Below are 12,134 nucleotides of genomic sequence, written 5' to 3' on the forward strand. Positions count from 1 at the left end.
CTCTTCATTGTTTGTCTTCAATTGTAAACACCAAGACTACATTACATTAATGAATAGAAGAGTTTTTTAAGAAGTTTATCATAGGCATGAAAAAATCACAGATTGAAAAAGTAGTTGTCATATTACTAATTGATTTGAAATCAGGCAATAAATTGCCAGACTTAGCAACATTGCTCCATTTCCACTATTCATGTAGTGGCTAAAAAACTAAATGTTCATGCCCATAAAAAGGCAACTTCTATATTCAACTCCATCTAATCAACACTAGACAGAATTCTCATTGTCTGGGATAAAGCCTGAATTTTAAGTTTTGTTCCTGCTTCATTCATCTGTTTTTGAATAGTGTCAGCTTTATCTGCTTGTGACTTAGATAAAGCATACTTTATGCAGACAAAGTTCAAAATGAATAGATTACTTGCTTTAGCCATAACATATAGATTTTTTAAGCCAATTAATAATTTATAATGTATGATATTTTGTTAAAAACTTATTAGCTAATTATTTTATATCCGACAACAGTACATTTTTTTAAAGTTTGCAAACAATTTTAGCAATTAGAAAAAAATTAATGAAAAATTAATATTTGTAAAAATCTGATAACAGATGGCACTACACAAGGCAAGCCATTGCCCCTTTTTAGTGGTATGAGGCATGCACAGTTTAAATCTCATCACTTGCAGTGCTAGTGTCAGCTTGATGTATACTTAACTTCTGGTAGTGAGTAAACAGTGGAAATTGAACAGGAAGTTTTATTCTACTTACAAAAACATGAACTTAAAGAATGTAACAGTTGCTGAATTACAAAAGAAATTAAACGAATTAGGGGACAAGACAACAGTGACAAAGGCAGGACTTTTAGAAAGGTACACAAGCTTAAAATAATAAGTGTAAATTGAAGCTTTTACAGTTGTTGGCTTTTGTTTTCGATCCTGTAACAGAATTACAAGGACAACAATTTAGTTTTAATTACTCAATTTCAATTTGTAATATATACTTTTGAAATTTTAGATACATAATAATAAACACAAAACAATGTTGAAAGTCATTGTCATTAATGTTTGACGATGATTAAAATAATTTTCAACTATTTTTGAAATTAATTGCACTTTTAAATGTAACATAATTATAAAGACATGAATTTTACCAAAAATATGGTATCATTTAATATTTAGTTGGAGTTTCTTTCATTTGAATAATGTCAAACACACTATCAGGCATAGTTTGAATCAATTTTTGCAATTGTTTCACTTCAATATTTTCTGAAGCATCCATAATTGCTAATTTTAACTGGTTTACTTGTTTTGACCATAAACTATTTTTTTTTTTTTTTATACTTCATAAATTTTTTATTGGACTAAAATCTGGACTTCTAGAAGGCAAATCTGATACTTTTTTATGTTTTTCATTAATAAACCAGATCTTAGTTGATTTTGATGCATGGAGTGCATTGTCTCATATAAATATCCAATTACTTCCATCAAGGTCTAAATGCAGTTAAATTATTTTTTAACATATCCTGATATTTTGAATAATCCATTTTTTCATCAACAATGACAATATCAGTTTTCCTATTGAATCCAAAAGCATCTCAAACCTTATACTGCCACTTCCTAACTGACTAATTATTCTAACTTTGGCTTCTCTTTTCACATCATGCCAATAATATCCATAACCATCTGGTCCATCTAAATTCTATTTTTTTCATCAGAAAACACAACTTTTTCTCACTTCTTGGTCCAGCTCACGACAGATTTAATCTATTGAAGCCTTTGTTGCTTATGAACAGGTATCAAATTGGGTAGCACTTTCATTTTTCAGTATTTTATGATGTTATCATGAACACATCATCACATCGTCTGATGGGACAAAGATTTTGGTAAATTAGCAGTTACATGTTTAGTAGATAGCTGCTAATTTACTTCTTATTTTACAGGAAGAAAATCTTTCATTTATCTCTGTCAGTTAATTTTTTTCTTGCATCCACTTTTCTCCATTTTCCATAATTTTCTTGTTTTGTCTATATATTGGCCACAGCAGTTTTAGAATGATTAATTATTGTAGCTATTTCTCTGAAACTTTCTAGCATCTCGTAATTCATATATATTTCTAATTTCAGCCTCTGAAAGTTCACTATTTCTTGGCATTGTGGTGTTAGTGTTTAAAACATAAACTGTTAAGAATTCAAAAGTTTAAAATGATTGGCTGTTATAATACCAGGTGTGATGTAATAACCTTCCATTCAGTTGCCCATTAAAAATATATTTGCATTTGTAGAGTATTATTACTCTAAACTATTTAAAATTAACTCTCCTTATAATTTTGCCTTCTACAGATTCAATTGTATTGACTGATTTTCTTTCTAATTTTTTCTTTACTTCCCATTCTTCTTTTCTTATCAGATTATCTGGAAATTTATAAAATTTCTAACCTGGATGTTTATCATCATTGGCTCTAGCCAATGATGATAAACATCAACATCAGGCAAAGAACAATTAATCGGCATTTCAAAAATACCTAAATAACTAAAAGAACAATTTTTAAACAGTGTATACACTGCACGATAGACAAAACAGGAAGCCTGATACTAACGTTGCCTATTAGTTTCAAAAAGTGCACACCGTATTGTCTACATAAAATCTTGTAACTCAATTTTTAACCCACTTCTCAATTAAATATGCTAAAACAAGAAGAATTTCAATAATTCAGTGTTACATACATAAAATAAAAATATTTTAAAAGTTTTAAACAAATGCTTTTTATTCACATAAATGCTCTTAAGAGATGATAAAAACTTTTACAGCTTTCACAGCATTTTTGGTAAGTTATTAATGCAACCAAAAGTACTATAAAAGCTGGAGAAAAATTATGTTTTACCTTTTAGTGCATATATGTGAATAAAAAAAGCATCTCTCTAAAATGTTTTAAGCATTTTTTTTAATTTTTAATTCTGTTTCCCTGAAGCATACATTGCTAATGCTGTAGAAAGTATCCCTTTCCTAATCATGCTTCTTTATCCTAGATATCATGATATATGGAAGCATTAGAAATATCTAAGTCTAAGAAACTGGGAAGGTTGATAAACTTTAAAGACCAAGATAATTTCTGAAGGGCTGGAGATTGTTATATGAAATTCCTAGACTAATACAATTTACACTTAGATTTTTACATTAATTATTTTGATTGATCTATATAGATGTTATTCCTTTTGAAGATATAAACTAATCATATTATATGCTTTTAATTGTATATGTTAATATTTTGTTCACTGTTCCATGATCTATTGCTTTTAAAAATTTGTTCTAATTTGTGTAATAGCCTAATGATGGCTGTTAAAAAGGGCTGCAAATCTTTGCTTATTTGATTAAAAGTCTCTTTTCTGATTTAAAAAGGCTAGAGAGTGAGTTAGTTTCTTTCTGTTCACTATAATTATAGCTGATCTAACTTTTCTATGTATTCTTAATTTCAATCATTTTTTATTGAATAGTCAAACATAAATTAGTTCATTTATTTTATGAGTTTTCTTTAATAATCAAATTGCTGTTATTCAAGGTTATAACACAATAATAAAATAAGATGATAACAATTTGGAATGGTACCAAATAAAAAGAATAAAACTATTTTTTCTGTTGAATCAGTTATCCATAATCATTCAAGTATATATGTTCTGAGAAATATGGAAATACATTTAACTAAGAATATCTGAATTGAAAAAACAAAAAAGATTTAAGTGTATGGTATAATTAGATACTGAAATAGTATTTAATTTTAATAAATTTTTTAAAATATATATTGTGATATACTGTATAAAAAATATGGTAATTTAAATTTCAACTTGCAGAATGACACATTCACAGAAGAATTTCTTTCTGGAATTGATTTTATTTTTGTTTAAAATAATTTTTGAAATTATTATTTAAAAATTTCTTAATGAAAATCAAATAGTCCAGGTTAAGTGATATTTTGTATTGAACTATATTATGTCTATCTTAAGAAACAGAAATAATTTTTAAGAAGCATTACTAAAATTCCATAATTCATTCAATTCAAATTCAATAATTTATTTTTTTTTTTTTTTTTTTTTTTTTTTTTTTTTTTGGAGAATGAACTAATCATGAATTTGTGTTTTAGACGTTCTTCTTGGAGCCCATCGAAATAAAAAAGTTGCAGTCAAAGTTTTAAAAGATTCCAGTAAAGCTGCTCAAAATTTTTTGGCTGAAGCCTCAGTTATGACGTAAGTAATATCATATTTTGATATTTCAAAGATTTTTTTTCATATTAATCCGTACAAAAATTTCAATTTATGTAAAAACTTTGATCTGATCCTGAAAGGTAAAAAAAAAATAAATAAATAAATAACTATTATACATTGATACATAAAAATCATCTCAATTTTGTAAATACACTTCAGATTTTATATCAAATTTATCAACTAAAACTGCTGGATTTTCTTACCAGGCAATATTTAATTAAATTAAAAGTATTATTAAGTAATTATAATTTAGCAAATCTGGCAGTTTTGTATTTTGTAATGAACTTAACCTATATCTTTATACTCAACTCCTTATCTAAACTAATTTATAACTTAATTGGCCTTAATTCTAGGAGATAACCTGTTTAATGTTTAATACTTTTTGTGAAGTAATTTATTTCCATTATCAGAACTGAACTAGTTACAGTTTAATTCTTTTATGTCCTTACAGTTTTACATTTCTGTTTATATACTGTCTACTTGGACCTTGTTTATTAATAGGACTTATTATACTGGTGTAGTTTCTTATTAGAAAAACTATTATAGTTTGGTTATGATAATGACTGTTCCAAAAATATTAAACATTAAAAAAAGGATTGACTTCTTGAATTAAGACTAAGTTGTAAATTATTTGGTTATTTAATTTTTAAACATTGGAATATCTATTTAAAAGTTGTTTCAGAAATATTATTTTATGTGAATGTGAATTTTTATTATTTTTAAAAGCCAACGCAAGAAAGGAAAGTGCTAGACAGGTGTGTAGCACTTTGTTAATGTAAAATTCCAAATTCAAATGTCAGATATTTTCAGATTATTTAGCACAAATATTTTTCTAGGAATTAATAACTTTTATGTTCCTATATAAAACAAATATATCTGTTTGAAATTTTTTCCAGATCTCTTAAACATATTAATCTCGTCCAACTGTTAGGCGTAGTGTTTGATGGTCCATCCATTTACATTGTTACAGAATATATGGCCAAAGGATCTTTAGTCGATTATTTGAGGTCCAGAGGACGTTTACATGTTTCAAAAAGAGACCAAATAAATTTTGCAACGTATGATTTATTTCATTATTGTAACAATTTGTAAATATAAATTATTGAATGTTGTTTTAAACTAGTTAATTTTTCTGTAGTGATACATGTGCTGGAATGGAATATTTAGAGTCAAAGCATGTTATACATCGTGATCTTGCTGCTAGAAATGTTCTGATATCTGAAGAATGTGTAGCAAAAGTAAGATTTCAGTAATTAATGTTATGATCTAAAATGTTAACTTATTTTTAACATTTGCATGCATAACGCTTTTTTATCTTTTGTTATAAACTTGAATGTTTATTAATATTAATTGTGTTTGAGGGTTTTTTAGTTTCTTCATAAAAAGAACTTTACAACTAAAGAATACTAATTCTAAAACATACTAGAAATTCCTCCATCAAGCATGACAAAATACTTTTTATGAGAAAGTAGAGATTGAAGAATTGAAAAGAGTAGAGATTTCAAGAAATTCAAGAAGGATTGCGTATATTTCTACAAATTAAGTAGTTTATACTATCTGGTTGTGATGCTATTTCTGCAGCCCTTGACAAAGCCATTCTTACTTGATGTTGCTCAAGTTGGATTTCACAGCCTTCAGGGGTCTCAATTGTTTTTATTCTTTTAGATCTAGAATTTACCTGACAAATTTTACACTTATGTTTTCCCTTGGGCTTTTTTTTTCAACAAAATAGTGAATCTTTTTAAATTCACATTGATAAAACAAAGATGAATTGTATGTATGTTAATTAGATGAGCAATAACACTATCTAAATAATGGGTTTGTTAGATCGTTACTTTTGATTGGATAATAAAACATCACATGTTTTATTATCCAATCAAAAGATTTCTATGGTCACTATGGAAAGATTTTTTTTTAAATTTGTTATAGAAGTGACACAATGCAGCTATCATTTTTAAAGTTTAAATTTTAAATTTAATGAAAGTAAGTTTGAGATATGCAATTTGTCAAAATATTTAAAAATGCAACTTAAGGGAAATTCCATTGTCAAGCATGAACTAAATGTGAGGTCACTGAAGTCACTGCAACAGAAGTGTGATGATCAATCTGAAATTGATAAAATGTTTATTCAATATCTAATATTTCCACAAAATAAGTATACTATACTTCAGCCAGAACATAAAACGAATATAACCAAAATTTCATCTGAATTGGAAGAAATTGCAGGAGTTATAAGGAATACACACACACATACACATACACATATATATATATGTATATGTATATATACACACACACAGATGATGGCTTTTATATTATTAATTCTAGCAAGCATAGCAGAACAGAACATTCTAAAATGTTAATATTTGAGTATGTTTTATAACAGTTTTTTTCTTTTTGTTGTAAAGTTCTTTTTGATAGCATCAATTATCTCAAATATTTGATACCATCATAGAAATATATCACCTCTAGAATTATAAATATCCAATTTGGTTAATACAGTATAGCCTAAGGAACTATAATATATTTAATCAGTTGCTTTTACTTTATTACAATTTCTGATGATAATCTTGTTTTTAATAATTTGAATTATAAGTAGAAAGTAAGAAAACAACTTATTTTTTATATTTTCTCTATTGATGAATAGGTTAGCAATATTTGTGTAATGTATATGAAAACAAATAGTTAAAGAAATAGATGGATAATCCACCAGAAATTAAAACATTTTTAATGGCTATATATCCAGTTTATTTTATAAAAATGTAAAAACTGGAAAAATAAAATAATTAAAGAGATTTAATTAATGAAGTATTATGTGGATATAGTGATAATCTTTGAAGTTATTTTAATAAAAATTTGTATTAAACATCATATCAAATAATCATTTAATTAGATTTTTTTTCCTATCCACTAAAACAGTTTTGGAATTAATTAGTGTATTACAGTAAAATTTAGAGGATTGTGTCGTCTAGTGTTCTGCAACCTTTTTCTACTCGTGGCACACCTATGACTCGACATGGCACTCCAAAATGTTATTCCCCTCAAAAATGTATCATATGATACTATTGATAGAATTTTGTAATGCCATAAACCTATTATTATTATGTTGGGTTTTGAGAGTTATACTCGGTTGACACCGATGGCTGTGAACTATGCCAGACCAGAGTAACTTCAAAACAAGACAAAAATTAAATAAGTGTGTCAGTGTGTGTCTGTATTCAGGAATTTCCTAACACTGTGATATGTATTCAATATAGTGACCTTCTGTAGTGTGATGTATGTATTTCTATTCAATTGTAATGTTTCCAGGCTTTTGTGTAGTGTATGTGGTATCACACCTGTAGAGAGAACAACAGGTACAATAAGCACTTTATCCATCCTTCATAGATGCCTTATTTCCTGGGCGAGTTCTGTGTACTTGCTAATTTTTTCAATGCATATGTTTTGTACAATGTGAGTGTTTAGAATGGATATATCTATAATGTATGTGATTTTATTGTTTGTCAATGAGTGTGATGTCTGGTCTGTTGTGGTAAATTGTTTTATCTGTGATTATGGCTCTGTTGTAGTACATTTTGTGCATGTTGTTTTCCAATACTGTCTGTTGAATGTATTTGTAGTATGGTTCGTAGATGTCTAATAATTTGTGTTTGTTTGCAAGCTCTTGATGTATTTGCTACTTGATTATGTCTGTGTAAATAATCTGTCTGCGCCAAGAGTTTGCAACCAGAAGTAATGTGTGCATGGTTTCTGGCATGATGTGACATTTTCTGCATATGCCATTTGTGATTGTTGTATCTTTTAGTATGTGTTTTCTGTAGCTTTTAGTATTTATGACCTGATCCTGTATGGCAATCATGAATACTTCCGTCTCCTCAAAGAGGCATCCCTGAGCTAACCAGCTGTTTGACGCAGTTTTGTCAACAAAATCCTGGGCCAGGTCATAGGGATATCTGCCGTGGAGTGCCTTTTGCACCCATGATTGCTTAATGGTGTCTTATGCTATTTATATGTTGTCATGTCCATATGTTGTGAATGTAAATTTAATGGTGTATTATTTGAGTCTGCTAAGAGTTACTGCTTTATGTTACTGATGTTTCTTGTTTTTTGTAGAAAAACTCTCAGTGTCTGTATTTGTTTGTAGTGGAGGTTAATTACAGTACGTCGATCAGGCCATGTCTGCCATCTTTACTTAGAAGGGTTAATTTTTCTATGGCAGATTTAGGATGATGATGTTTATGCTTAGTAAGTGCTGTTGTTGTTTTTCTTTGCATTGCTCAAGATATGTGTGAGTCCAATGTATAACTCCAAAAGAATAAGTGAGTACTGGGACGACATGTGTGTTTATTGCTTTAACATCATCTTATTTCATCAGTGTTGCAGCAAAGAATGAAATACAAGCATAAGAAACACAGCAACTGTGATAAAAATATATAAATAAAACTTGAAATTAATAGAATATGTAAAAGTTCACGTCGCACCTTTCACCTTGTGATGGCACACAGGTTGCGGAACACTGCTCTAGAACATGCAAAATGTAGTTTTTAAGAGGAAAAAATATTTTCAGTCTTGACCGTCAGAAGATAAGTAGTGCTGTCTAACATTCAATTACTATTAAAGAAAATGACAAAGCACAGGCCAAGGAATGTGTGGAAATGTTTTCAGTACTTGTTCATGGATATAACAGTTTTTTTTAAAATCTATATAAAAGACTCTGTTTATTTGCATTTTCACAGCATCTACAAATGCAAATGATAGCAGTACCTTTCTTCCAATTAACAAAATTACTTTCTGGATATATTCTGATATATTAGATAACAAATTTTACCGCAATTTGTTTTTTTTTTTTTTTTTAAATCTGTTCCAGACAATTCTGAACATAAGTTTAAACAGGAGAAGTTAGTAAATAGGTATATGTAATATGGCTTAATTTTGAGATTAACATAACTAGTTTATAATTCTAATAGTATTCTTAACTAAAAATTTAAAGGCTAGAATCAACAATCATCAAATTCAAAGATCAAATTGAAAGATTATTGTAATACAATGCCTGTATAATTAATTTTATATTAATAATAATTTAAAATTGTGTTGTTATTTTCCACAGTCATATTTCTTTAAAGTAAGTTTTTCAAAATCTTTCAAATAAAATAGATAATTTTATTTTCAATGCACTAATATTGGCTTTGTTTCATTGATAGTTTCCTTAAAACACCATGCATTTCTGAACAGCTTTAATGCTGTATAAAGAGAATAAGAAAAGTATTGCAAATAGCACTTTCACTTAGCACAGATCATGCCCTAATGTTGCAAGAAAATTGATTAATTTAATTATCTAACTGTAAAAATACACAGTAAAACTTCTATTAACAGACACTCCCAAATAGTAGACGCCTCCTATTTAATGAACATTTTTACAATCCCCAGACCCTTCAAATAGAACATCTATTATATTTACTTCTAAATAGTGGACAAACTTCTCAGACCCAATGGTGTCTGCTAGTCAGAGGTTATATTGTATTATTCAATGCAGTATGTAATTTTCTTAAATTCAAATTCAACCATGTGGTTTTTTTTATTTTACCCATCTGTCCTCCTATGTGGTCATTTCTTATATCTCTTCTTCCCTTTAAACAGGACAATTGATTTATGGATAACTCCAAGATTAAATCTTGCTTGTCTAACAAGGATGCTTCATAACTTGTTAAAAATGAATTAAATTTCATTGATGTATTGAGATTATACTATTTTATTTTATTATTTGTGAAATATTAGTATCTGTCTTTTCTAAATGATATATAGATGATTCAAACATACTAAATTTTGTATAATATGAAGAAACAGTGAGCATACAGATATCCTTTAAAAATTCTAATTATATTGTAAGTTTCATATAATTAAAATACTTTTTATTCTGGCTTGATGAAATTTCCTTTAACTATACAGATTTCTAGAATGTAGAAAGAAAGAAATATCACATATCTCTGTTTTATGTTGTAATTGCTATCTGGAAAACTTGTTAAGTAAGATGAATATAAATTAAACTCTTTCTCACAGAACTTTGACACTGAGTATAAATTCTGGTCTGTATGATACTGTAATTAAATTGCTAACAATAAATACCAAATTTAAATATATTTCATAAATTTTTAATTGAAATGAATATAACTGCATCAGCATTGTAGGATAAAATATTTTATATATTTTATCTTACAATGCTATGCATTATTTATTTAACAGAGAATTTATACCAATTGTGAAAAGTGGGATTGTAAAAAGTCAGCAGTTTTGAAGCAAAATATTCTGTCTTCTATATTCTGTATATTCTACTCTGAGTCTAATGTATTCATAATTGATTGTTATTAAGTAATAAATACAACTGCAGTTTGCATGAAAATAGCTTGCTTAATATTTATTTTTGATGTCAATTTATTTTCAATTTCTTATCTAAACGTGCATGTCAAGAAAACAATCATAATGCTTGATATTAATGAGATTTAGCATAATCTGTTAGGTTTGTAATACTGAAGTGCAATTCATTGTTATGATATAAGAATTACCATAATTTATCATTCTGATAATATGCTTCTAGTAAGAAGATACTGAATTAAAATGAAACATCAAAAAAAATTTTCAACAATAACTGATTTAATATGACATTTGCTATCTGGTTTAATTGTTAAATGTTAAGAGAAATAATCTCTAAATAATTGAGTTAATTTTCTTTTAGGTTTGTGATTTTGGTCTTGCACGTGACGAAACATTTAATCTAGAAGGCGGTAAATTTCCTATTAAATGGACAGCTCCAGAAGCTCTCAGGTACAGTGTAAGTATCAATTAAAAAATATAAAATTGATTTATACAGCATGCTGTAATGTTAAATATACTTATTGTAAAAAAACTTGTTTTCAATAGAAATTTTCTAACAAGTCAGATATGTGGAGTTTTGGAATTTTACTTTGGGAAATTTACTCTTTTGGAAGAGTGCCTTATCCAAGAATTGTAAGTATCAATCTAATATATACGAGGGCTATTTTTTAAATAAGGTCAGTTTGTGAATGAGAGTGAGAATAATGCACAATCATGGCAGTACGCATGTGCTTCTGCTCCGAGCAAGCTTGGCGCGCGTTTTGATGCCATTTGCAGCCATATCGTCTGTCTGTATGCTGAGCTGTAGAAGTTTAAAATGTTTAAGGAAATTGAGTCTCCTGCCGACTTTGAGATATGATCTGTTATTCAATTCTTGAGTGCAAGAAACTTGGCAGCAGCGGAAATTCACTGTCAGATTTGTGAAGTTTACGATGATAATGCTATGAGTGACAGTAAAGTTCGAAAATGGGTAAGAATGTTCAAGAATGGGCGAGTTAATATGCATGATGAGCCACGCCCTGGCCGACCTTCTCTGATTTCTGAAGATTTGATTCGTGATGTGGATAACAAAATTCAAGAGGACTGACGATTCACGATTTCAACATTATCAATTGAATTTCCGCAGATTTCAAGATCAGTTTTGTATACCATTGTTTCGGTGAAACAAATTATCGAAAATTGTGTTCTCAGTGGGTTTCAAGACTGCTTTCTGATGATCACAAAACAAAAAGATTGGGCAATACTTTATAGTTTTTGACTTGATACAATCAGGAAGGAGATGAATTGCTGGACCACATCGTTACAGGAGATGAGACTTGGGTGTCTCACATGACTCCTGAGTCCAAGCAACAGTCAATGGAATGGCAACACACATCTTCGCCAACCAAAGTGAAAGCCAAACAGACAATTTCAGCACAAAAGATCATGGCAACCATCTTTTGGGACAGGAAAGGGATTTTGTTAGTAGATCTTATGCCAAGAGGCACAACAATCAATTCTGATACATATTGTGTTA

The 12,134-nt window shown here is 28.5% G+C and overlaps 1 protein-coding gene across 1 annotated transcript in view; it reads left to right on the forward strand.

Annotated features, from left to right (window-relative positions):
• LOC136976464 (tyrosine-protein kinase CSK-like) overlaps window positions 1–12,134 on the forward strand; it is a 57,426-nt gene that overhangs the window by 43,722 nt on the left and 1,570 nt on the right. Inside the window, exons 8-12 of the mRNA XM_067271748.1 lie at window positions 4,129–4,231; window positions 5,146–5,307; window positions 5,388–5,487; window positions 10,980–11,075; window positions 11,165–11,251. Coding sequence (XP_067127849.1) covers window positions 4,129–4,231; window positions 5,146–5,307; window positions 5,388–5,487; window positions 10,980–11,075; window positions 11,165–11,251 — 548 coding nt within the window. The remainder of the gene's footprint in view (window positions 1–4,128; window positions 4,232–5,145; window positions 5,308–5,387; window positions 5,488–10,979; window positions 11,076–11,164; window positions 11,252–12,134) is intronic.

This window comes from Centruroides vittatus, unplaced genomic scaffold (genome assembly GCF_030686945.1).
Source record: "Centruroides vittatus isolate TY-2023 unplaced genomic scaffold, ASM3068694v2 contig_400, whole genome shotgun sequence".
NCBI classification, from domain to species: Eukaryota; Metazoa; Arthropoda; class Arachnida; order Scorpiones; family Buthidae; genus Centruroides; species Centruroides vittatus.